Source organism: Schistocerca americana, chromosome 2 (genome assembly GCF_021461395.2).
Source record: "Schistocerca americana isolate TAMUIC-IGC-003095 chromosome 2, iqSchAmer2.1, whole genome shotgun sequence".
Taxonomy (NCBI): domain Eukaryota; kingdom Metazoa; phylum Arthropoda; class Insecta; order Orthoptera; family Acrididae; genus Schistocerca; species Schistocerca americana.
In genome coordinates, this window is record NC_060120.1 from 199657693 (window position 1) to 199681134 (window position 23442).

Sequence of the window (23442 nt, forward strand, 5' to 3'; positions counted from 1 at the left end):
AATGTGGCATCGACTGAAGTAAGAATTGCACTGGGCGGTCGAACTTCCCCGGATGGGGCCTCCCAGCCAACAATGCCACACGCTCATTTTAATTTTTTCTTAACTGTGTGTGAAATAAATCAATTAAACCAAATATTGCTTGCTCATTGTATCAGTATTATCGAATAATGGATGATTACTATAAAATAGTGAACACTGGAAAACTGAAAAGCATAGACACCCCAGGAAAGGTGCAAAGCCAAATTGTGACTTTGTGTCAAAATGCCAAATGGGTCAGATAAAGATGCAGTTGTTACAGCTACAAGAAGACCAACAAAACAAAATAGATTACCTTCCAGTTCAAATCAGGTCATGAAAGGACACAATATTATCTCAGCAAATGATGGGACAAGCTGAAAATAGGACAAGCAACTTGCTCAATGAGTCTAACACAGTTTGTTACCCACAAACGAAAATGCAGATTCCAAAGTTTCTGCTGGAAAAGCCATAGTTGTGGTTCAGTGTTTGACTTGACATTTATGCAAAATAACATTATGAATGCCTGCATGAATTTTGCTGTAGCGGTCAACAATGTAGATGCCCAGGCAGTGGCAATGATCTCAGGTATTATATTGAAACTACCTTCAGAGCAACAATACCTCCATTTGAGGAAAATGCTAGTTAGCTGAACATGCAAATTGTTACATAAAACTGCAGCAGCTATTACAGAGTGAGCATGTTGGTGACACAATGCTGTGGGAGTTCTGGTATCACTCAAAGAGCATTGTTGGAAAATAGGCAATATTTAATGTGACACCACATCATGTATGGTTGATGCAGCTGCCATTACTGGAAAAAACAGCAGTGGCAGCTTGTGGGAGAAGTGACATCAACTCGGTACTTACAGTAATGGACAAAGTGTATGTGAATATAGATAAGACAGCATGTCTGTAATGACGCAAGCAGCCAGTGATTGTCAGCTTGGGGGAATCAGCAGTTATTCAGAAGAAGTAGCAATAGGGATCAGCTTAGAAGTTTAAAATTCCAAGCAGACTCAGCACTGACGGTTGATGAGTGGACCTATACCAGACAAAATGAAAAAGACAGGCATCCATCATTTCAGAAGAAGGAAGCAGACTGACAAATAGCACAAGAGAAGCAATGCAACCTGGTGTGCTGATATCACAGGCATTTTGGTGACTGAGTCACAAGATTCATGTCTTCATGCACATACTCAAATGGGCTTAGTGGCCTGTAGTAGGTGCAACAAGCAACAAAATTCCACAAGAGCACCAAGTTCTAATTAAAGGAAACAACATGGGTCCTGAAAGCAATATCAAGCACATAAGAGAATTTAATCAATGCACAGCATTCAAGATTGAGCAAATAATTAATGCCAGCTTGGCCATACATGCAGAGAATCAGTCATGCCCTTACATCATCAAGCTGGTTGTATCTGAGGAACAAAAGCAAAACATTGCTGTCTGATTGACTTGTGTTCTGATGTAAGCATACTACCAGTCAGACAGGATACAAACACAATTATAGCAATGCCTATCCATATAGTGGCAGCCAATAATTCGCCCATAACAGTGTATGGTGATCGCAAAGTGGAAGTTGACCTGGGTTTCAGCAGTGGAAGTTCTTGTTCTCAAATGTATTTGAACTAATATTAGGAGTGAACTTTTTAGTCATTAAAGGCTGTACATAAATCTCAGTGCAATGCAATTTACAGTGGACAGTGAAATCATTACAGGTACTATAGGCAGAGGTTCTACAAATACTACCTTCTCGCCCTATAACTTGTACAGGAGACCAGACAGGAAGCTGATAACCAACCAGGTAAAGTGCAAAAAATCACAGTGCATCATATTAAAAAAGCAACTGGCCAACTAGTTTCTCAATGGCCAAGAAGATTGGTATCTTACTATTTCACTCCAGCAAAAGCAGAGTTTGAACAGATGATGCAAGTTGGCACTATACACAGACTGGACAGTCCTTGGGCACCACCATAGCATTTGGTAAAAAAGAAAGACAGCACTTGGAGGCCCTGTGAAGATAAAATGCATGTACCATCCCAGACCCTTAACATAAAAACTAAACTAAACTCTGTCTGAACAGGCCATGAAGATCCAACTGTACCGACTGGCTGCCGTATCATCCTCAACCCACAGGCATCACTGGATGCGGATATGGAGGGGCGTGTGGTCAGCACACCGCTCTCCCAGCCGTTTGTCAGTTTACGAGACTGGAGCCGCTACTTTTCAATCAAGTAGCTCCTCAGTTTGCCTCACAAGGGCTCAGTGCACCCTACTTGCCAACAGCACTCGGCAGAGCGGATGGTCACCCATCCAAGTGCTAGCCCAGCCCAACAGCGCTGAACTTCAGTGATCTGATGGGAACCGGTGTTACCATTGCAGCAAGACTGTTGTCAGACCCCTAACATAAGGGGTTACACAATATACTAGCTGGAGCTATGATCTTCAGCATGGTCAGTTGCAGAAAGGCTTACAATCAGATACCAACAGCAGAGGATAACATACCCAAGACTGCAATAATAACACTGTTTGTTCTTTTAAAATATCTATGTATGCCATTTGGTTTAAGAAAATGCCACCTAGACATGATAGAGCTTTGTAGTCAAGGTGATAGTTTCTGTTTCTTTTATCTGATGAACTATCTCTCTCTAAAAAAAGATAAAGTTTGTTTTAGCTGCATTATGAATGAATTGGAAAACATAGCCATTTAGAAATTTGAAATCAATTGCAATCTGGCACTGTCTTCTATTTAACCTCTGCTTGCATAACTCATAATGTATGTAATTTTTGGCCACATTAACAGTGACCAGTGCAATTGTAATCTCATTATTTGCTACTCTACCAATCTTGTCTATGTAACCTATCTGATTATGTCAACAATTTGGAAGTTCAGTGTACAAGTAATGCCATTTATTCCTGTTAAATGTAAAATGGGCAATGTTACCAAATGATGCCAGTTCAACTGTAATGATAAAATGATTATGGTGAAGTGATTAGATCTTGATAATTTTGTCAGCAGCTAAAATACTGGGCAGTTTGTTAATGGTGACTCATTAGATTTAACTTCTTTTGAAATACTGCTGATGGCAAAAGGAAACAAAGTGTTACAAATGATGAATGCTAGAATATGGAATAATCATATTATTATTCAGCACACACTTAATTGCACAATAAGTGAGACAATGGTCCTAGCATGTGCAATTATAACTATCATCATTCAGCTTCATAATCTAGAAGAAAAGGCAAGACAAAGTTGGCCATGTGATTTCATTTTTAACAATCTAATTACAGAAAGAAGATTGAAATAGCGTTAAACGGATGCTATTGTAATGAACATTGGGTCTCTGGAATTGTCGTACAGCTTAGCAAAAATTTATAACTTTATACATGATGTTAGACTGCTGTATACTTTGATATAAAAATGATATTAGATAACCAAATATATATTTTACTGGATTATATCTAGATTTTTTGCAAATGGCAGTATTGCAGGAGGTACACCTCAGAGCACTGTTCAGCAGGACACACAAGTATGGTGTACTAATAAATGAAGAAAACTGTGTTTTGCACCAGAAGCAGGTAGTATTCCTCAAGCATACAGTTTTGGCAGAGAGAAGATCAAGGTCATTAAGGATATTCCATGCCAATTAGATTCCCAGAAATTAAGAAGATGCCATGAAATCATTAATTTGTGTCAGCAACACCTACAGGACCAGCAGAGATTGAAGCACTGCTGACAGCAGGACTGTCAGATGATATCAGCACTCGGTCTGAGATGTGCCATAAGCAATAGTGGTAGGCAGTAGCCAACAGGCTATCAGGACAGCTCTTCACCATTATGTCAAAAAGGAATTGGAAACGCTTGGGTTTTCTCTCCTGTAAACTCATGGAAGCTCAGACCAAATGGAGTGCATACGATGAAGAGCTGTTACCCATACATAAAGCTGTGTAGCATATCTGCCCTTACATGGAGGTCAGACCATTCGTAATATATACAGATCACAAATCAGTCACATTTTCTTTTAGCAAATTCAAGTATGGGTGTTCTCTATGACAATTTTCTCACTATAATAATTTAGCAGCCAGTTTACAACAGATATGTGGCACATAAAAGGGGCATAAGTTGTGCAAGCTGATTCTTTTTGAAGAACTGGTGCTATCTTGTGTACTGTTAATTGTAGGGGACTCAGTGCAGTGCAGGCTATGGGTAAGCAGCTGCAAGAATATATACAGAACAATTCAACTGCTCTTCTGCTAAGCAACAGGGTGGTGATTCTTCTGGAAAACCTGAAATTCTCAGGGAATTACATTTTACCTGGAAAAAATCAGGGAAATCTCAGGGGTTTTCATGAATTTCTTAAAATCTCAGGAATTCTGTGTTTTGAACCATGCATAGAAATTTGGTTTTATTGAGTTTTATAAATCACAAATTTCTGAATGCTTAATATTTCAAAGTTTGTTAATCTTATGACTATTATTCCACATAAATTACCAGTATTTAATAACTGCAATTAAACTACTGTTTATGAGTAGCATATCTCACTGGAGAGGAAAGAACAGCCCCCCCCCCCCCCCTTCCTCTCCACACCTGGAATTCTCAGATTTTTCTTTCGCCCCAAGTTTGTGTAGCAGTTAGTTAGTGCAGTTGTTGGTACTGAGGACATTATTTGATGTGATGTTCCCAGACCTACCCCAATACCCTTTGTGCCTGGAACACTATGAAAAACAGTTTTCGACAGTATCCATAACCTCATTCACCCTAGCACAAAAGCAATCATCAAGCTGATGACAGAGAGGTTAGTTTGGCTGGTATAAGGAAAACTGTTGTCAATGGCGAGAACGTGCGTAGTGTGACAACCTTATAAAATGCTCAGACGAGTACATAAGTCACTGGGAGAATTCCCAGAGACGACAAGGCATTTCTCCCACATCCCTTTAGATAACATTGGTCCACTAGTGCCACCAGAAGGGTATTGCTATATATTTACCATGGCCAATAGACACATTTGGTGGGCAGAGGCAATTCCAATTAGTGATATCTCAGCAGAGACAACAGCAAGAGACTTTTTAACAGCATGGGTATCCCATTTTGGCTGTCCAGCTGAGGCCATAATGGATCAGGGATGTCAATTCAAGTTGATACTGTCCCTTAAGCTTTCCAAGTAATGCAGTTTCCAATGCCAACTATCAACCAGATACCACCCAGCAAGCAATGGGATGGTGGAGCACTGGTGCAGAACCTTAAAAACTGCACTTAACAAGTCATGGAAACAGGTGGACCTCTGTATTGCCACTGGTTTTACTGGGCCAGTGCAGAACATGTAAGCCAGATCTCCGAGCATTGACAGCAGTTATAGTTTATGGAGAAACATTACAGCTACCATCAGAGTTTCTTTAGCTACCAGTCAAGACAGAACTGCCATATTTACTGTAGCACATTAAAGTCAAAATATCTAAGTATGACCTTCATCAGCATCCTGCCATGGGGAGCACCAAGACCTTAAAACACCCTTTCACATAATGTTAAGAAATGATGCCCTGTTCCACCATACTCTGGGCTGTCCAGAATTTTATAGCATGATAATGTGTAAAGACAAGCTGCTGATGGTGCCACACAAATCTGACATATTTGCTAACACTGGGCACCCCAATAGAACAACAGGAAACCAAGGACTCTGCATCGGCAACTTCAAGTCAGACTGGTGGTAAGACTGGGCATACAATCTGAAGTCTCATCCTCACTGCAGATAACAAACCTGCAAGAAATCCTGGAGATGCCAGCAGTCTACACCTAAGCAGGCCGACAAGTGCATTATGAGTACCCTCACGTTCCAGAGGCTCCAATGTACCGCAGTGGGCTTCAGATTAAGATCCAAAGATTATTTTATCTTTTTTTTTGGAATGCAAGTGTAGCTTATTGTCATATTTTCTCTTTGCCTTTACATTTTACAGTTCCTTGAGTACTCCTGTTCTTATCAAGTTGTGTTTTCCAGTAGTGTGAAACAAATCAGTTAAATCAAATATCACTGACTCATTGGATCAATATTATTGATAATTTATGATTACTATTGATAATTCATTGTTAATGCATGAAATGAAAACAGTTCAAAAAATTTGATTCTCAATATTAATACATTACTAGGCTTACTATAAATCTGTGAATGGTTTCCTCCATTTTACAGAACATGGTATGTAATTTACTTTTAGGAAGAAAAAGATAGGACCCATCAGATCTTTGGTCAACTAAGACAATAATTTTGTGCTAATACTGTTCACTAATTATGCTTTGCATAACGTGATTTTTAATTTTTAAAATTTTAAGTGTGGTGTTCTGCTTGTCAATTAATTTGAGACTTAACTATTTCAGGCATAATTGGTGTTATCCTCAAATATGTTACACCTCTCACCATTGTACCAACAGTCTCATTAGTTGGTTTGTCCCTCTTTGAGAATGCTGCTGATGCAGCATCACAACACTGGGGAATATCAATGGGGTAAGACATTAACCAGCACTTTTTTTTCTATACAGTGCTCTGAATATTCTTGATGTTGGTTTCTTCTTGTCATTAGTCAGTTCAAGATCTTGGAATCTCTGCTTAATTTTTTAGGGATAACATTTTAACTCTGGGATAGAAAGCTAACACTCACAGATGAGAATGTTATCTTTCAAAAATGTTACAGAACTGTGAACCTTGCACTGTAAAGGAATTTTAAAATTATTGTCAGATAGTTTTCTCATTAGCACAAACAATTTTTCCATTGAAATTAGAATGATTTTCAGTGTTGCAGTAGCATTTTTTCATATCTTAATGGCATTTAAAACAGTATAATGATTTCTACTATTTTACACAGTAAACAAATGTCAGAAAAACAACCCGTTCATTTGCAACAAGTATGCTGAGAGAAAAGGACATCATATTTGCTGTTGACTGTAGAAATGATTTATTTCACAATTTCAGTTTTGGCCCTAGGGCCATTATCAAGTGGTACTGCAAAAGCTAAAAAATATGAAAAACAAAGTACATTATAAAAATGGTGAAAATAACACATCACTTACATGTTACTTCAGAACATGTCATAATATAAAATCCTCTGACATGTCATCATCAGAACCAAGCCTGTGACTTCTGAAATTTTCCCGGCGTATTTCTTCTTCTAATAATTTCCGGGTATGCAGCCGGATCCCGTCGACATTCTGCCACGATATTTCGGCCCAGAGACGTCCGGCCATCATCAGGTGAGTACACAACTACTGAAGAGCCCAGGTGCAGTCACGGTATTTATGCCGAATCTCGCGCATGTGAAATGTACTGGCATCCTACAGCACATGCGTCAGGTGTTGACATGCGCAGCATAGCCGAGTTGTACGTGCTGCCCTCGGTGGTGGAAATAAAGGTGGAAAGGAAAGGAAAACTCGGCTATGCTGCGCATGTCAACACCTGACGCATGCGCTGTAGGATGCCAGTACATTTCACATGCGGGAGATTCGGCATAAATACCGCGAATGCACCTGGGCTCTTCAGTAGTTGTGTACTCACCTGATGATGGCCGGACGTCTCTGGGCCGAAATATCGTGGCAGAATGTCGACGGGATCCGGCTGCATACCCGGAAATTATTAGAAGAACCAAGCCTTTTTACTGTAGGAATACAATAACATCAAACAAGCACAAAGCTCTGTACATTGTGAAATTATATTAATTACATGAACCTTACCAACATTAATGTGCTTAACGTAAATTGCTATAAATCAGTGTTCCGGACTTCAGATGTTGTGGCAGGCATTGAGATGGGGAGATGTCTACTAACAGTAATTCCACCTCAGTTTACCTATCTTCATCATCTGTTGTCTTTGGCAGAAAATCCTCATCTGTATCCAATAAGTCACTTCCTGATTCAAGATTTGCATTCTCCAGAATCTGAAAAATCCCTTCATTAGTAAGACCAGGTCAACACAACATAAACGAAAACTCTTGTCACAGGTAACAAATAGTATGTAACTGATAAGCTGAGTAACAGCAGTAGCACTGCAAATATGACCAAAAAGTTACGTTACAATGTCCAGCTTTGAGATAGTGATCGTTGGCCAGAGTAAATTGCAGTGCAGGTACCACTGTAATTACGAGAACAACAGTATTTGATAAAGGAGTTGAAATTTCTATTACATCATGAAAATTCAGAAAGTTACCTACTGTATTGTCAAAAAAATTGGTGAATGCCAAGCAGGCTTTAGACCAAACGGATCCTGTCCAGGAAAAATTCTTAATTTAAAACTAATCCGTAGGCACCAAAGGGTTTCTGGTGACAATATTGTATACTCATTTGTGGATTTTAAAAAGGTCAACAGCTTAGTTGATTGTGAATTTCTTTTCCAAATTTGAAAGGAACAGTGGCTAGATAAAAAAAACTCTAACACTGATTAAGGAAACATTAAATTCATGGTGCAAATTTCTGAACAATTTGATATAAAGACCTCTCCCCATTACTGTCTAACTGTGTTTTGGAAAAGGTAATTATGGAATGGCCAGAGCAGAACTCGAGTCAAAATACAGAACAATCAATCAATTTAAATAGAAGTAATATCAGAGCAGGTTGCCTCACCTTTGCAGATGATCTGGCAGTTTTAACTAGAGATATTAGAACAACTCAAAAACAAATTTAAATTCTTAAAGAAGTTGCAGAAAAAGTAGGACTACAAATATCACTCGAAAAAATGGAATATATGAGATGCAACAAACAAATACCAAAGTTCTTGAACATGAAATATGGCAAAATAAAAAGTGTTTCTCAATTTAAATGCTTGGGGGAAATTGTACAAGAGAACGGTCTGGAAAAAGCTGCAAACAAAGTTCGCTGTCAAAAAATGGCAATTGCATTCAACTTAACACAAAATATTTACAATAAAAAAATCGCTTTCTAGCTTAGGCATTACAGCACTGTAATCAAACCTGAATGTTTTTATAGAGCAGGAGCAGAAACTTTTAAATAGAAAGATGGATATTTAAAAAATTCAAAAGAAAGGAATAAGGATTATTGGGCCCCAAAATTACTGATGGAGAGACTTATAGGCTGAGAAATAATAAGGAAATAGAAGAATACGCAGACATACAGGGTGACATGAGAAAATGAAGGCTTAAATATTATGAGCACATTAAAAGAATGGCACCCACTTGGTTGACAAAACAATAGTAGAATGCTACAAAAACAGAGGTAAGGCCAAACCTGAGCCAATTAAAAGGATCGATGCAACTGTGCAGTGGATATATCAAATATGCAACTAACTTCCTTTTCTGACTATGATTACTGCACAGAAATGGAATATAACATTATCTGATATTACAAATCAACAGCAGTGATGAGAAAAACAGCTCTCATTTATTATCTTTGTCTGTCATATATCCAAATATTACAATAATTCATCCTCTTTACTGAACTGAATATCCTCAAACTTCTACAGCATTACATTTAAGACAAAAATAGATTTCTACACTTAAAACTTTTACAATTTTTATGTAAATATACACAGATAATGAAGATTGTTGTTATATTTTACTGAATTTCTTCCTAATCTTTTTCAGTGAAGATATCACTGCTGTCTACTGTGTTAGTCATACTGCTGAGATAAGTGTTGTGTAATCAACATGTGCAAGAGTTTCATTTGAAAATTAACATTCATTCTTCTGTCTGTCTGTGTGTGTGTGTTTTTTTCATAATGTTCTGTGGAGATAAAACACATTTTCATCATGCCTTTAATTTTGGTTTATCTCATCAAGAAATCCGTGGTGCTTTTTTCCACATTTTAAAAGTATTACATTTCAGCATTTTTTCTCATCTTAGTTTCTTATATACACCATTATCTGGTATGACTTTCTGTTATCAAAGTATTCTTTTTCATACAATGTAAAAACTGACAAGGAACCCTTTGAGTGTGAGCTCATGAAAGGCCAATGATGTTTACGGCATTTGGTGCCCCATATATTGTATACCATTCAACCACAATATTGGCTCCTAATGACAATGGAGGACAGGACTGTGCACTCTACCCTTCCCTCAGATCATTTGTTGATTGTCACTGACTTCAAAATTAACGCTTTTAATACGCTTCAAGAGGAGTAAGATTTACAATGAGCTTTTTTACTTATATTATTTTCTTGTAGTTGGCTCCAGTTCTTCATGTCTAGGGGCTGATTTTTTAAGCTGAAGTTTTTGACTTTATAGGTTCTCATGGTTCTGATTGTTGTAGTAACTACTGAAGATACCTATCTGAATGTCTTGCACAGTTTGTAACTCCCAAGGAATTCACCTTCCGGCTTGATGGTGTGAACCTTTGTGACTACATCCATTTTGTGAAATGTAATACATACATTTCATAGACAGTTGATGTCTGCATCTCCCAACCATTCATTTTATGTGACCCCCCCCCCCCCCCCCCTCCCCCCAAACACACGTGGTGAGCCATAAGCAGCTAATATTTTTCCTGTCATAGTGTTAACACAACATGCTCAAATAAGCCTTACAAAAGATTGTACTTGTGACCTCGCACTCAAGTTGTTCCTTGTGAGTGTTAAAATTATTAATGTGCTTCAAATGCACATGTCTCAATAATAATATATTAACAATGTTCATTAAAAAGCCAAGTCTGTGTACTTACCTTTCTGCCAAGAAGCTGCAGTGATTATAGTTTTCTGTAATCTTATCTCTCTTGTCAAATTATGATCTATTCCTTATATCATTTCAGTTTATTTCATTTGTGTCATGCTTTTTAAAAAAGGTAAGACATTTATACAGGGTGATTCCATGATGATGTTCCAAATTTCAGGAGTGATGCAGAAGGGTAAATGTAGCAGTTTGTGGTAAAGGACTTGGTCCAGAAACAACCAAGTCAAAAGTTGTAAGAGAAAACCACTCTGACACCTCTAACAGCACATCTCTTCTAATGAAAACCTTTTTCCTGCCATATTTGGGAGGAGGTGGTACAGACCAAAAACAAAAAGAAATCCCATAAGCATGGGCTCTAAAGTGTATACCTTAAGTGCTAGCCTTTATTCAATAGAAGAGATGTGTTTCACAGTAATGAAGATGATGAAGCACTCATAGCTCTTGAAGTGTTAATTTTAGAGACCATGTTTTCTGGACATTTTTTTCTTGTTTTGGTTCATACTACCTCCTCCCAAAATATGGAAAGCAACAAAGTGCTTGCAGTAGAAGAGATCCATTGTGAGAGTTATCTGAACAATTTTCACTTAAAACTTTCAATTGAGCCATTTTTGAACAAGTGTTCCTTATCTGAAATTGATGCAGTTATCCTTTGCCATCATTCCTGAAAGTGTGTAACATCATCACAGAATGAACCTGTATATAAAAAATATTCAATTTTCATTACAGACACCTAATGAAAAACAAGCCCCAAAATGTAAAACTTTCTTAATTTTGGTGATATCTTTTTATTGTTATTACAGGACTATCATCATGCTGACTGTATTCTCTCAGTGCATGCGATCAGTCAGTGTTCCTGGAATCAGTTATAAAAGAGGTCAAGGACTATCTTTGGTCTGGTTCCCATTGTTCAAGCTTTTCCCAGTAAGTCACTGTATTTATCACTGGAAGCAGTTTGTGATAGTCTTGAATATAATACTTTAATAAAAAACAAAAGAAAAGTTAATTGCCATAAATTAAATTTAAGGTATCTTACATATTATTCTTGTATCATAAGAATTTTTAGGTCTCTAATACTATATCATCTTCAGTTATTATTTCAATTGTTTCAAAGCTCTTGCTTTATGGGGTATCTTTAATTTTATTATACTTTTCATACTGACATGACACCTTTGTTGTCATCTTACAAAATGAGAATATCTTACATTTTTCTGTAGTGGCAGCTATCATTTAGTGGCCTAGTGGTATCTTTGATCTAGATATTTTTCTAAAATAGCCTGGTTTGCCTTGATGATACACTAGTATTATTGACATTAAAGCATTGTGCATGTTCTTCATGGAGTTTGGACAGTGCTGACATCACAAACTGTTAGAAGCATGTGTATCATTAATCTTCTTTAACCATTCCTTGATCTTACTAGTGAACTCTCCCATAAGTCATTGTTAAGAACCATTATTAAATTTTTTTTATTGGATACGCAAAATTGTTTATAAGTATTCCCTGTGAGTAAATACCCACTCTGCAGAATTCCTTTATTTACTTCAGCAATTACCTCATCTTTCTCAGGAAGATGACAATGTTTTTCAATGACATGAGCATCCTAAACAAAGCTCATGACAATGTTTTTCAATGACATGAGCATTCTAAATAAAGTTCATAATGAACTTAGGCAGCAAATGTAGTTGAGCTAAAAACAAAATATTTACTCAAGAAAGGTTCACTGCACATTATTAAAATATATTGTGTAGAAAACAATGTTATTTGATTCCAGGTAGTCATAGGACAAAGTGTCCTGCATTAAACAGTACCAAGTAAAAATTATCTCAAAAAGTTACCAGAACATTTCAATGTACAAGTAGTTGCTCAATCTCTCAAAAAATTAAGGTGAATGGATTCTTGAAGAAGTAGTGCCAGCTGAGCATTGACAGACAATTGTTATATAATGCAGAATAGTTCTCTTTTTTATACAATATAGTGACAATTGCATAAACTTGAGAGTTTATGTAGTACAAGAGAGAGCAGGGACATTTTGTGATATTAGCACTGGAAACTACTAACAAGTCAACTTATTCATCACAGTGATCATTTGTTACATGAATTCATCATATTCAATCTTGTTTTAATCACTGTGGAATTGTTTACACCAGCTCCTCAATCTCTTTTGACCTTCACCCAATTTCTTCCTACAGCAATAATATTCTGTACAGGATGGTGGGTATGGGCAGGCAGTGGGCGTTATGGAATAATAGAGTAATTTTTAGAGAAAGGCCATTTATTGGCTAAAGCATGATGAAAAGGGGATACATAGGCCTAGGGAGGTGAGGGTGAGCCAGAGCTTATAATTTGGCGAACTTTGTTCGCGAAGCTACCGAAAGTGGTTGTCTGCCAAAACTAAGTCCACAGCGCCGCAGCACCAGGAGAAGCGGGAGATGTTCAATGCTTCAGGGCACGCATCCGACTCGCGGGTGAGCAAGGATACAAGAGAGCAGGCCCGACGATGGGCGGCCGGGTATATTCGACGCACCACGCGGCTTCCTCCACCCTGATTGGTCAGGACCGAGCAATCCGTGCGGGCGGCATGGAACTTTCCAGAGCGTTGCCTGCTAAGCGATGCCTGGGGCGGCGTTACCTCGTAAGCACATGAGAGAGGCGCGTGTTCAAGGTGCCCTTCCTCGGTGCAGACTTCCTGTTACTAAACCGTGGGACGGGAGAATTTACAGGCAGCTAACACTGCCGGCCGTGGCTTGGCTGCAATGGAAAAATGAAGTTACCGTTTGGAGGCTCATATAATAAAGTAAAATCTCCTACTGTCTGGCTCATCCTTTACAATTCTAAAATCCTGAATACAACTTTTACATTAATTCAGGACTCAGCATTCCACTTAGTTTCTGTATGTGTTAAACATCATACATTTTATGATGAAGGACTGTTGCAGTTAATTGTCATGCATTCAGTAAATAAGTCACCAATAGATCCCAGATGCTTTGTTTTTTTCTATTATATTATCTCCTTCTACATAATTAATTAAAAATAAATGATTATGTTCTTGGTTGAATGCTACATGCAGAAAATGATAACTTCACCACAAATGATGTCAGAATTTATCAGAGGAGCTCATATTCTCAATTATCTGTTATAGAATTATTTGTACAATAAGTAGAAAGACTGATTGAGTTCTGTGACAAGTTTCAGCTAGTAATAGTGAATACTCTGTTCAAGAATCACAAGAGGAGGAGGTATGCTTGGAAACGACTGGGTGATACAGAAAGATTTCAGTTAGATTACATCATAGTCAGACAGAGATTCTGAAATTAGATACAGGATTGTAAGGTGTACCCAGGAGCAGATATAGACTCAGTTCACAATATAGTAGTGATGAAGAGTGGGCTGAAATGTAAGACATTAGTAAGGAAAAATCAATATGCAAAGAAGTGGGATACGGAAGTACTAAGGAATGACGAGATACGGTTGAAATTCTCTAAGGTTATAGATACAGCAATACAGAATAGCTCAGTAGGCAGTACAGTTGAAGAGGAATGGACATCTCTAAAAAGGGCCATCACAGAATTTGGGAAGGAAAACATAGGTACAAAGAAGATAACTGTGAAGAAACCATGAGTAACAGAAGAAATGCTTCAATTGATCAATGAAAGGAGGAAGTACAAAAATGTTTCAGGAAACTCAGGAATACAGAAATACAAGTCACTCAGGAATGAAATAGACAGGAAGTTCAGGAAAGCTAAGATGAAATCACTGCAGGAAAAATACGAAGACATCGAAAAAGAAATGATTGTCGGAAGGACAGACTCAGCATACAGGAAAGTCAGACCAACCTTCATTGACATTAAAAGCAAGGGTGATAACATTAAGAGTGCAATGGTAATTCCACTGTCAAATGCAGAGGAGAGAGTGGATAGGTGGAAAGAATACATTGAAAGCCTCTATGAAGGGGAAGATTTGTCTGATGTGATAGAAGAAGAAAAAAAGAGTCAATTTAGAAGAGATAGGGGATCCAGTATTAGAATCAGAATTTAAAAGGACTTTGGAGGACTTAAGATCAAATAAGGCAGAAGGGATAGATAACACACCATCAGAATTTCTAAAATCACTGGGGGAAGTGGCAATAAAACAATTATTCACGTTGAATGTAGAATGTGTAAGTCTGGTGACATACCATCTGACTTTCTGAAAAGCATCATCCACACAATTCCAAAGACAGCAAGAGCTGACAAGTCCAAGAATTATTGCACAATCAGCTTAACATCTCATGCATCCAAATTGCTTACAAGAATATTATAAAGAAGAATGGAAAAGAAAATTGAGGATGCACTAGACAACGATCAGTTTGGGTTTAGGAAAGGTAATGGCACAAGAGAGAGGCAATTCTGACTTTGTAGTTAATAATGGAGGCAAGACTAAAGAAAAATCAAGACATGTTCATAGGATTTGTTAACCTGGAAAAAGCTTTCAACAATGTAAAATGGTGCAGGAGTTCAAAATTCTGAAAAATGTAGGGGTAAGTTATAGGGAGAGATGGGTCATATACATATGTACAACAGCCAAGAGGGAATAATAAGAGTGGACAACCAACAATAAAGTGATCATATTAAAAAGGGTGTAAGACAAGGATGTAGCCTTTTGCTCCTACTGTTCAATCTGTAAATTGAGGAAGCAATGATGGAAATAAAAGAAAGGTGCAGGAACAGAACTAAAATTCAAGGTGAAAAGATATCGATGATACGATTCGCTGATGACATTGCTGTCTTGAGTGAAAGTGAAGAAGAATTACGTGATCTACCAAACAAAATGAACAGTCTAATGAGTACAGAGTATGGATTGAGAGTAAATTGAAGAAAGATGATGGTAATGAGAAGTAGTAGAAATGAGAACAGCAAGAAACTTAACATCAGGATTGATGGTCATGAAGTAGATGAAGTTAAGGAATTCTGCTGCCTAGGCAGAAAAATAACCAATGATCGATAAAGCACAGAGGTATTCAAAATCAGATTATCAATGGCAAAAAGGGCATTCCTGGCCAAGAGAACTCTACTAATATCAAATAACGGCCTTAATTTGAGGAAGAAATTTCTGAGAATGTACATCTGGAGTACAGCATGTATGGTAGTGAAACAAGGACTGTGGGAAAACCAGAACGGAAGAGAATTGAAGCATTTGAGACGTGATGCTATGGACAAATGTTGAAGATTAGGTGGACTGATAAGGTAAGGAGTGAGGAGGTTCTGTGCAGAATCGGAGAGGAAAGGAACATGTGGAAAACACGGATAAGGAGAAGGGACAGGATGATAGGGCATCTGTTAAGACATGAGGGGATGACTTCCATGGTACTAGAGGGAGCTGTAGAGGGCAAAAACTGTAGAGGAAGACAGAGATTTAAATACATCCAGCAAATAATTGAGGATGCAGGCTGCAAGTGCTGCTCGGAGATGAAGAGGTTAGCACAGGAGAGGAATTCGTGGCAGGCTGCATCAAACCAGTCAGAAGACTGATGACCAAACAAAAAAAGGGGGGGGGGGGGAATTTTAATGTCCATTTGATTAAAAATTAAAAGAAAGAGTGGAAAGTTGAGGATGGAATAAAAACGATATTATGACAAGGATAGATTGCTACTCACCCAATTCCCAAAGAAGGCCTTTTGGCTGAAAGCTCAAATGGTTTGTAGCATTTTCATTGTGCCAGTCTGCAATGCAATGCCTCCTCTATGTGGTGAATAGCAATCTATCCATCCTGTAATATTTCTGATTAAAAAGTAAAACATTATGACCTAAAGTAAATATGGTATCTTCTTTTGTTCATTTCACATATATAAAACAGATCCATTTATAGTGGCCAGAACCCATATAAACAGAAACTTGTATGGCCAAATTAACAGCTAAGTTTTTGAATATCAGGAACATTAGCATAACAAATATCTGAAGCAAACATAAACTTTACAGTTTGTCTTTGTATTTGGAAATATCACAAGTGTCAGCACAAAGATTCAGTATTGTCAGCTCTTCTGAAAGCATCATCAGTTCTGTGTGGCACACTTGTTGCTATGTTGTTACAAGATACTGTATTACATAGAAGTATTTCAGTATTTATGCTGTTTGCCTCATCTCCTCTTGTTACTTTATGTAGCTGTTTTATTTAATAAATTTCTAAACACATACTTATCTTTCTTCCCATGTATCTTGCTTCAGTTTTATGTGCAACTGGAATTTGTTTCTACCTATGTTCACTGTCAACTAGCTAAGCTCATTCATACCCATAAAAATAGTGAATCTCTTTGGCTATTGAATTCATTTACCATAATACTTTTTTAGTGTTCTGTACTTTTTACCCTTGATCTATTGTTTGAACTAACTTATCCGACTCTTTTCCTCATTTTATGTTCTCACCTTTTTCACCTTAGTTCTAGAGAAATGGTTAAGGATTCAACACTACATTCCTGCTCACACATTATTAAGAAACAATACGTGATAGCTTCATTCTAACCATAAAAATGATCACCTGGTTTCTATCTCTATGAATTTATTATTTGTTCTCAATAGCTTGTGAAAATTTTAACTTTTCACTGAAACAAGTATTAATGAATGCTAAGTAGGGGTCTAATGTGCAAAATTTTTATATATTGCTAGGCTGCTTTTCATTCTTCATTATTGCAGGTTCTTCTTACAATCTTAATAATGTGGGGTATCTGTGGCTTGCTGACCTTATTTAACATACTTGAAATAGGCCACCCTGCCAGAACTGACACAAAGATACAAATTCTAATGGATTCACCTTGGTTTCGGTTCCCTTATCCAGGTATTGTATTAGACTATTAGCCACTGTTTGATGATTATCTATATTCTTACATCAGCTGCCTTCATTTATTTCTCTTTTAGAAGTGAAAGGGAAAAATTATATTACTTAGTTAAGAAGATAGGATGTTGTTATCACATTTTGAAAGAAAAATAACACATTGAATGTCATTCAGTCTTATAATGGATGTTTCTTGTTTAAATGCAAAGAATTGTGTGATAGTAACATGCTGAGGATTTTAGTGACAGACTCCATATGGTCCCTTATGTTCTCTAGACTTTTCTTTTGTTGAGCTAAGGTAATTCAAAACTCTTCTTACAGATATTTTACATTAACAGAATGAGATTTTCACTCTGCAGCGGAGTGTGCGCTGATATGAAACTTCCTGGCTTCGGTAGCTCAGTTGGTAGAGCACTTGCCCACGAAAGGCAAAGGTCCCGAGTTCGAGTCTCGGTCGGGCACACAGTTTTAATCTGCCAGGAAGTTTCATATCAGCGCACACTCCGCTGCAGAGTGAAAATCTCATTCTGGAGACATCCCCCAGGCTGTGGCTAAGCCATGTCTCCGCAATATCCTTTCTTTCAGGAGTGCTAGTTCTGCAAGGTTCGCAGGAGAGCTTCTGTAAAGTTTGGAAGGTAGGAGACGAGGTACTGGCAGAAGTAAAGCTGTGAGTACCGGGCGTGAGTCGTGCTTCGGTAGCTCAGTTGGTAGAGCACTTGCCTGCGAAAGGCAAAGGTCCCGAGTTCGAGTCTCAGTCGGGCACACAGTTTTAATCTGCCAGGAAGTTTCAGTATCATTTTACATTAATTTTACTATTCATCATGTTTATTTCTGGTGTGAATGAAACATTCTTTAAAATGGCAAATACATTTAATTTGGAACTCAAATAACCAAAGAAAACAAAGGTGGTAATAGTTTGTTACAGCAACACACACACAAATGTAATTTGTAATAGGAAATCCGGGATGGAACAATGACAGTATAATGAAAAGGATAGTTGTTACTCACCATATAGCACAGATGTTGATCGCATATAGGCACAACAAAAAAACTTTCAAAAAAAGTTTTTAGCCAAACAGGCCTTCATAAGAATTAGACAGCATACCCACACACACTCACACAAATGCAACTCACAGACACATGATCATGGTCTCTGGCTGCCAAGGTCAGACTCAGTTTAGTGACAGAAATCGATAACTATTATTAAAAACCCTTCGGCACTTCGACTAAGTTGAATTTTTGACAGAAATAGCTTCACCCTGTAAATTTCCTTCCCTTGATGAGCAATATTATTGAAATACTTGATTTCAGATTCTTTAACAACACTGACAACGCCCTCATGTAGGTATGCCATAACCAGAATCAAGTCCAAACCCAAAGGCAGGCTCGTTAATGAAATACAGTGCTTAGCATTGAAAGAACACTTATTACAAACACGAACATGCCACCAGAACAAAGCTCACCCCCTGAAGAGGAGAGCAATTATTAATGGAAACATCATGTTGTTGCATCCTCTTCACTATGATGAGCATCAAAGGTAGACCTTCCCATTGTAGCTTTACGATTGTCAAATGAATCTTCAGTTTCCTTGAACCTCACCATCACTGATCTGCAACTCTGGGCTATAGCAGAGCTTTATATGGAAGACATGAATGACATCTCTGCTCTTTTGCCTTCATATGTGATCTCTGACAAGTGAAAGAGGTTAACACTGTGGCTAAAAGAAGTGCTTTAGTAACTTTTCTGGTAGTCTCACTTCCCCCACAGGCATAAAAATCCATACTGTGTCTCATGAACCACATCTCACTGTTCAGTGCTTGATGGTATAGTGCCCTTGTTTTGTCTCCTGAGTGGATAGGATCTATATGCGAGCCATCTGCCTTGCTTCTTTGGTTCTGGTGATGACATGTTTCATGTAGGCATCCTGAGTATCATCTGCTTGAGATTGAAAATGTGTATCCAGTGTCATTTTCACCTCACAACTATGGAGCAGAAATAATGATGGGAAACCTGTAAAATCTTCCTTATCTTACTTTTCCATGTTGTATGTGAACATCATGATAGGCAGTATTTTATCCTAATCTGTTTGACATCAACATACATCTGGAGCATATCTACCATTGTCTTCTTAAAGCATTTTGTGAGGCCATTTGTCTGTGGGTGGCAGACAATTGTCATCCTGGGGGATGTCACAATGTGAAAATTATCTCTTATACTAAGTCTTGACAGGAAGACTTTTCCGTGATCAAAGATAATTGCTTGATGTGCTTCATACGTCAAAATGATGTATTCCACAAGGAATTTTACAGTTTCTGGAGCTTCAGCATTCTGCACAGCTTTGGTGACCACATAGTGAGTGAGGTAGTCAGTGCATTACCACTATCCATCAATTTCCATTTGTCGACTTGGGAAAGCTCCTTAAGAAGTTATTACCAATCCAGTAGAATGGTACTGCTAAAGATAGTACTGGTATCACATGCCCCAGAGATAAATGCAGCATGTTCTTACATCAATGTCATTCCTTATGGTGGCTTGCATAGTGTCTAATGGCTTGCTAGAGACCCAGCCAGCAAGACCTGTGCCCGATTCCCTCTAACATCTTCATGAATTCCAGGTCACCAAGTCAGTGCATCATGGAACTACGTGGCAGATCATTGACTTCTGATGAGCTGTGTTGGTAAGCAGCCATTTCCACTCCATCATACAACAGTTACTGTTATACAATGTTCCATTTATTAACTGGAATTGTCCTTTGATCAGTTCCTCATTTGTCAAGGCTTTTATGGTTTTTGTCATTGCTGCTGTGTTCTGCCAAAGGAGTCCTTGAAAGTCATTCAGCATCCTTGTGTTTGCATCTGTTTTTGTATACCATTGTGATGATGCACTCATGAAGCATCAGTGCCCATCTGAACACATCCTTCAGGCCACTTAGCCAGCATTCAGGTGATGATACATCACTTTAGTGATTGATTTGCCAAACTTGTTAATGGCCCAGCCAACTGCAAGGCACTGTTTCTTGGTTATAGGATATTTGATCTCAGACTTGGAGAGCATTCTGGAAGCAGAAACTATTACCTTTTCAGCATCTTCCTGAATTTTTACTAGAACTGCTACTATCCCAAAACATCTAGCATCATTGTGAAGTTCTGTCTTAGCATTCTTGTCATATAATGCTAGAAAAGAAACGCCTCCTTAAGGACAAGAAAAGATCTTTCTTGCACCTTCCACCACCACCTACTCCAGTCTGGCCAAAAGTGTCACCTATCCCATCAAAGGTAGAACTTCCTGTGAAACCACTCATGTAAATCTACAAGCAAAGCTGCAACCACTGCTACATTCTATGTTGGCATGACAACCAACAAGCTGTCTGTCCACATGAATGTCCACAGACAAACAGTGGCCAAGAAATAGCTGGACCACCCAGTTTCTGAGCACACCATCCAACAATATGTTCTTCATTTCAGTGACTGCTTCACAGGATGTGTCATCTAGATCCTTTCCACCAACAGCATCTTTTGCAAATTGCACTGGTCGGAACTCTAACTGCAATTTATCCTGCATTTACCCTCTTGGCCTCAACCTTAGTTAGTTGTTGTGCTAACACATCAGCCCCTTCTCTGATCCCATTCCAGTACTACAGAGCCCTCTATTCCACCAATGCACCTTTCACTTCTCTCCTTTCCTACTAACCCCTCCCCCCCTCCACCTCTCCCCCGTCCTCCATATAACTTCCAGACTGCATCTAGCTGCCCTACCCTCTCTCTACCTCGTCCCTACACGCTCCCCAGCAGCACTTCAACTTCACTGTCCCCCACCCCTACCCTGCTATCCCTCTCCCTCCCCATCCCAACCTCCTCCTTGCCCCCTCCCCCCCCCCCCCCCCTACCCCAGTTGCATTTCCCATTGTTTGCCACTGCTCGCAGTCTGGCCTCAGCAGCCAGAGGCTATGGTCATGCGTGTGTGAGTTGCATTTGTGTGAATGTTTATGTGTACGTTGTCTATTTCCAACGAAGACCTTGTTGACCAAGAGCATCCTTTCTGACAGTATTTTTGTTGTGCCTCTCTGCAACTCAGCATCTTCACTATATGGTGAGTAGCAACTACCCTTATCATAATATTGTCATATTCCATCCTGGATTTTCCATTGTTTGATTGTATGTACGTTATGTGATAAGCATAATTAGTCATTTTGTCAGTGCATTTACTTATATTTTTGTTGGTAATTTCATTGTGTGGCACACAGAGCACAGTAACAAGAACATCACAACTTAACACTTTCACAATAATTTGTTTGCATCAATCCAAAGAGTCTTAAAAGGTAAACTAGTTTATAGTACTAAAACAGTAGTACACAGTGAAGATGGAGTATTTATATCTAGATGTGTTTATTTCATGGCAAATATTAGATGAGTAGTTGGTAAAGACAATTTTTTTCTCACTCAGTGAAACTGTCCTTCAGCTCTGGAAAGTTTCTGAAGAAGTTAACGTTATTACTTACAGATTTACCATTTAATAACATAGCTCCATAGCTCATGAATGGATATTCCCAATTCTTCATGTAAGTCCTTTTGGTGTCCCCTGTCCTTCTTATGTAATATATGAATACCACACGCAATATCATGGAATGGGTGACATGTGTTTCTTATGTGGGTGGCTATTACTGATTTGTTATAGTTGTTAATGTGTTAGGTATTTATATATTTTGTTGTGTCTTTTTATGGAAGTCTTGCCCTGTTTGGCCTACATAGAGGGCTTTACTGTACTATAAGCTACTGTGCATCCATGAAGTCTCTCCGCAGTGCCAAGCATTGTGTGTCTCACCTTGCAGGACATGTAATGTTGGAAGCACAGTCTGTCACTGTATAAGGTTGGGGCCACATTTCACTGTTAGTGGTTGCAGTTATGCTGGGAGATTGGATTCAACACTGTTACAATTGAAACCCTTAAATTAATTAACTATATTAATTACAGTTAAATACACAGTACACACCAATATCATGGTAGGTGCTGGAAATGTTTTCCTCATTCTTGAAGGCATACTTCAACATATTTACATTCATTTATGAACACTTTTACCAATGTTCCACATACAAACAAATGCAGATATTCAATTATTGCAGTCTTCACTTCATCTATTGCCTTTGGGTTTTTTGATACACAAATGTTTTAGCCACACCCCAAACGAAATAGTTGGGTAAGGACAGATCTGGTGAGTGTGGGGGCCAAAGACTGTACATAATTACTCTGTCTACAAAGATTTCATATAAAAGCTATAGGGACTGATGTACTGTATGAGCAGTAGCATTGTCTTGTTGGAAAAATGAATGATTGATTTCAGTTTCTTTGAGCAGGGCAATAAATGGATAAATTATCCAGTAACAACAGAGATTAAGAGTGACAGACATATCGAAAACATCTTCCCTATAATTCGAACTTGTGTTAGGGCAACCTGGACTCCAATTGTCTCTATATGCAATGACAGTTCTCTTAAGGCTTGTGGATTTTCTGTTGACCAAATTTAGTTAATTTTGTGAATTAATGGAGCCAGATAGGGAAACCTAGCCTCATCAGTGAAAAAGGTTCAATCTAAAACACCAACTCCAACTGGTTAACAAATTGCTGAAACCATTCACAATACACTATTCATTTCACATGGTCTCTACAATGAAATTGTTGAACAGCAATAATTTTACATGGATACAGCTCCAGTTCTTTGGTTATGGCCTTATTTGCTGTCATACAAGAGGCTATAGCTACTTGTGATAATCCCCTCACTGATTTTGTTGGACTTCTCAACATGGTGCCCAAAATGTCACCAAGCTTCCAGTCCATTAAAATAGCAAGCTTACCAGTTGTGGTGCATCATGAACTGAAACTGTTGTCTGGAATTTGTGAATTAAATCACATATAGTTTCACAATATTGACACCTTGAAGCAGGAAAATGCAATCTAAGTTGACACCTCAC

At 38.2% G+C, this 23442-nt stretch overlaps 1 protein-coding gene across 3 annotated transcripts in view; it reads left to right on the forward strand.

Moving 5' to 3' along the window:
• LOC124595018 (solute carrier family 23 member 2) overlaps window positions 1-23442 on the forward strand; it is a 227995-nt gene that overhangs the window by 176519 nt on the left and 28034 nt on the right. For all 3 annotated transcript variants that reach the window (XR_006978172.1, XM_047133568.1, XM_047133569.1), the window contains 3 exons: window positions 6385-6511; window positions 11475-11595; window positions 17338-17479. Coding sequence is in view for 2 of the 3 variants with exons in the window: in XM_047133568.1 (XP_046989524.1) it covers window positions 6385-6511; window positions 11475-11595; window positions 17338-17479 (390 nt within the window). In the remaining variant the exon portion in view is untranslated. The remainder of the gene's footprint in view (window positions 1-6384; window positions 6512-11474; window positions 11596-17337; window positions 17480-23442) is intronic.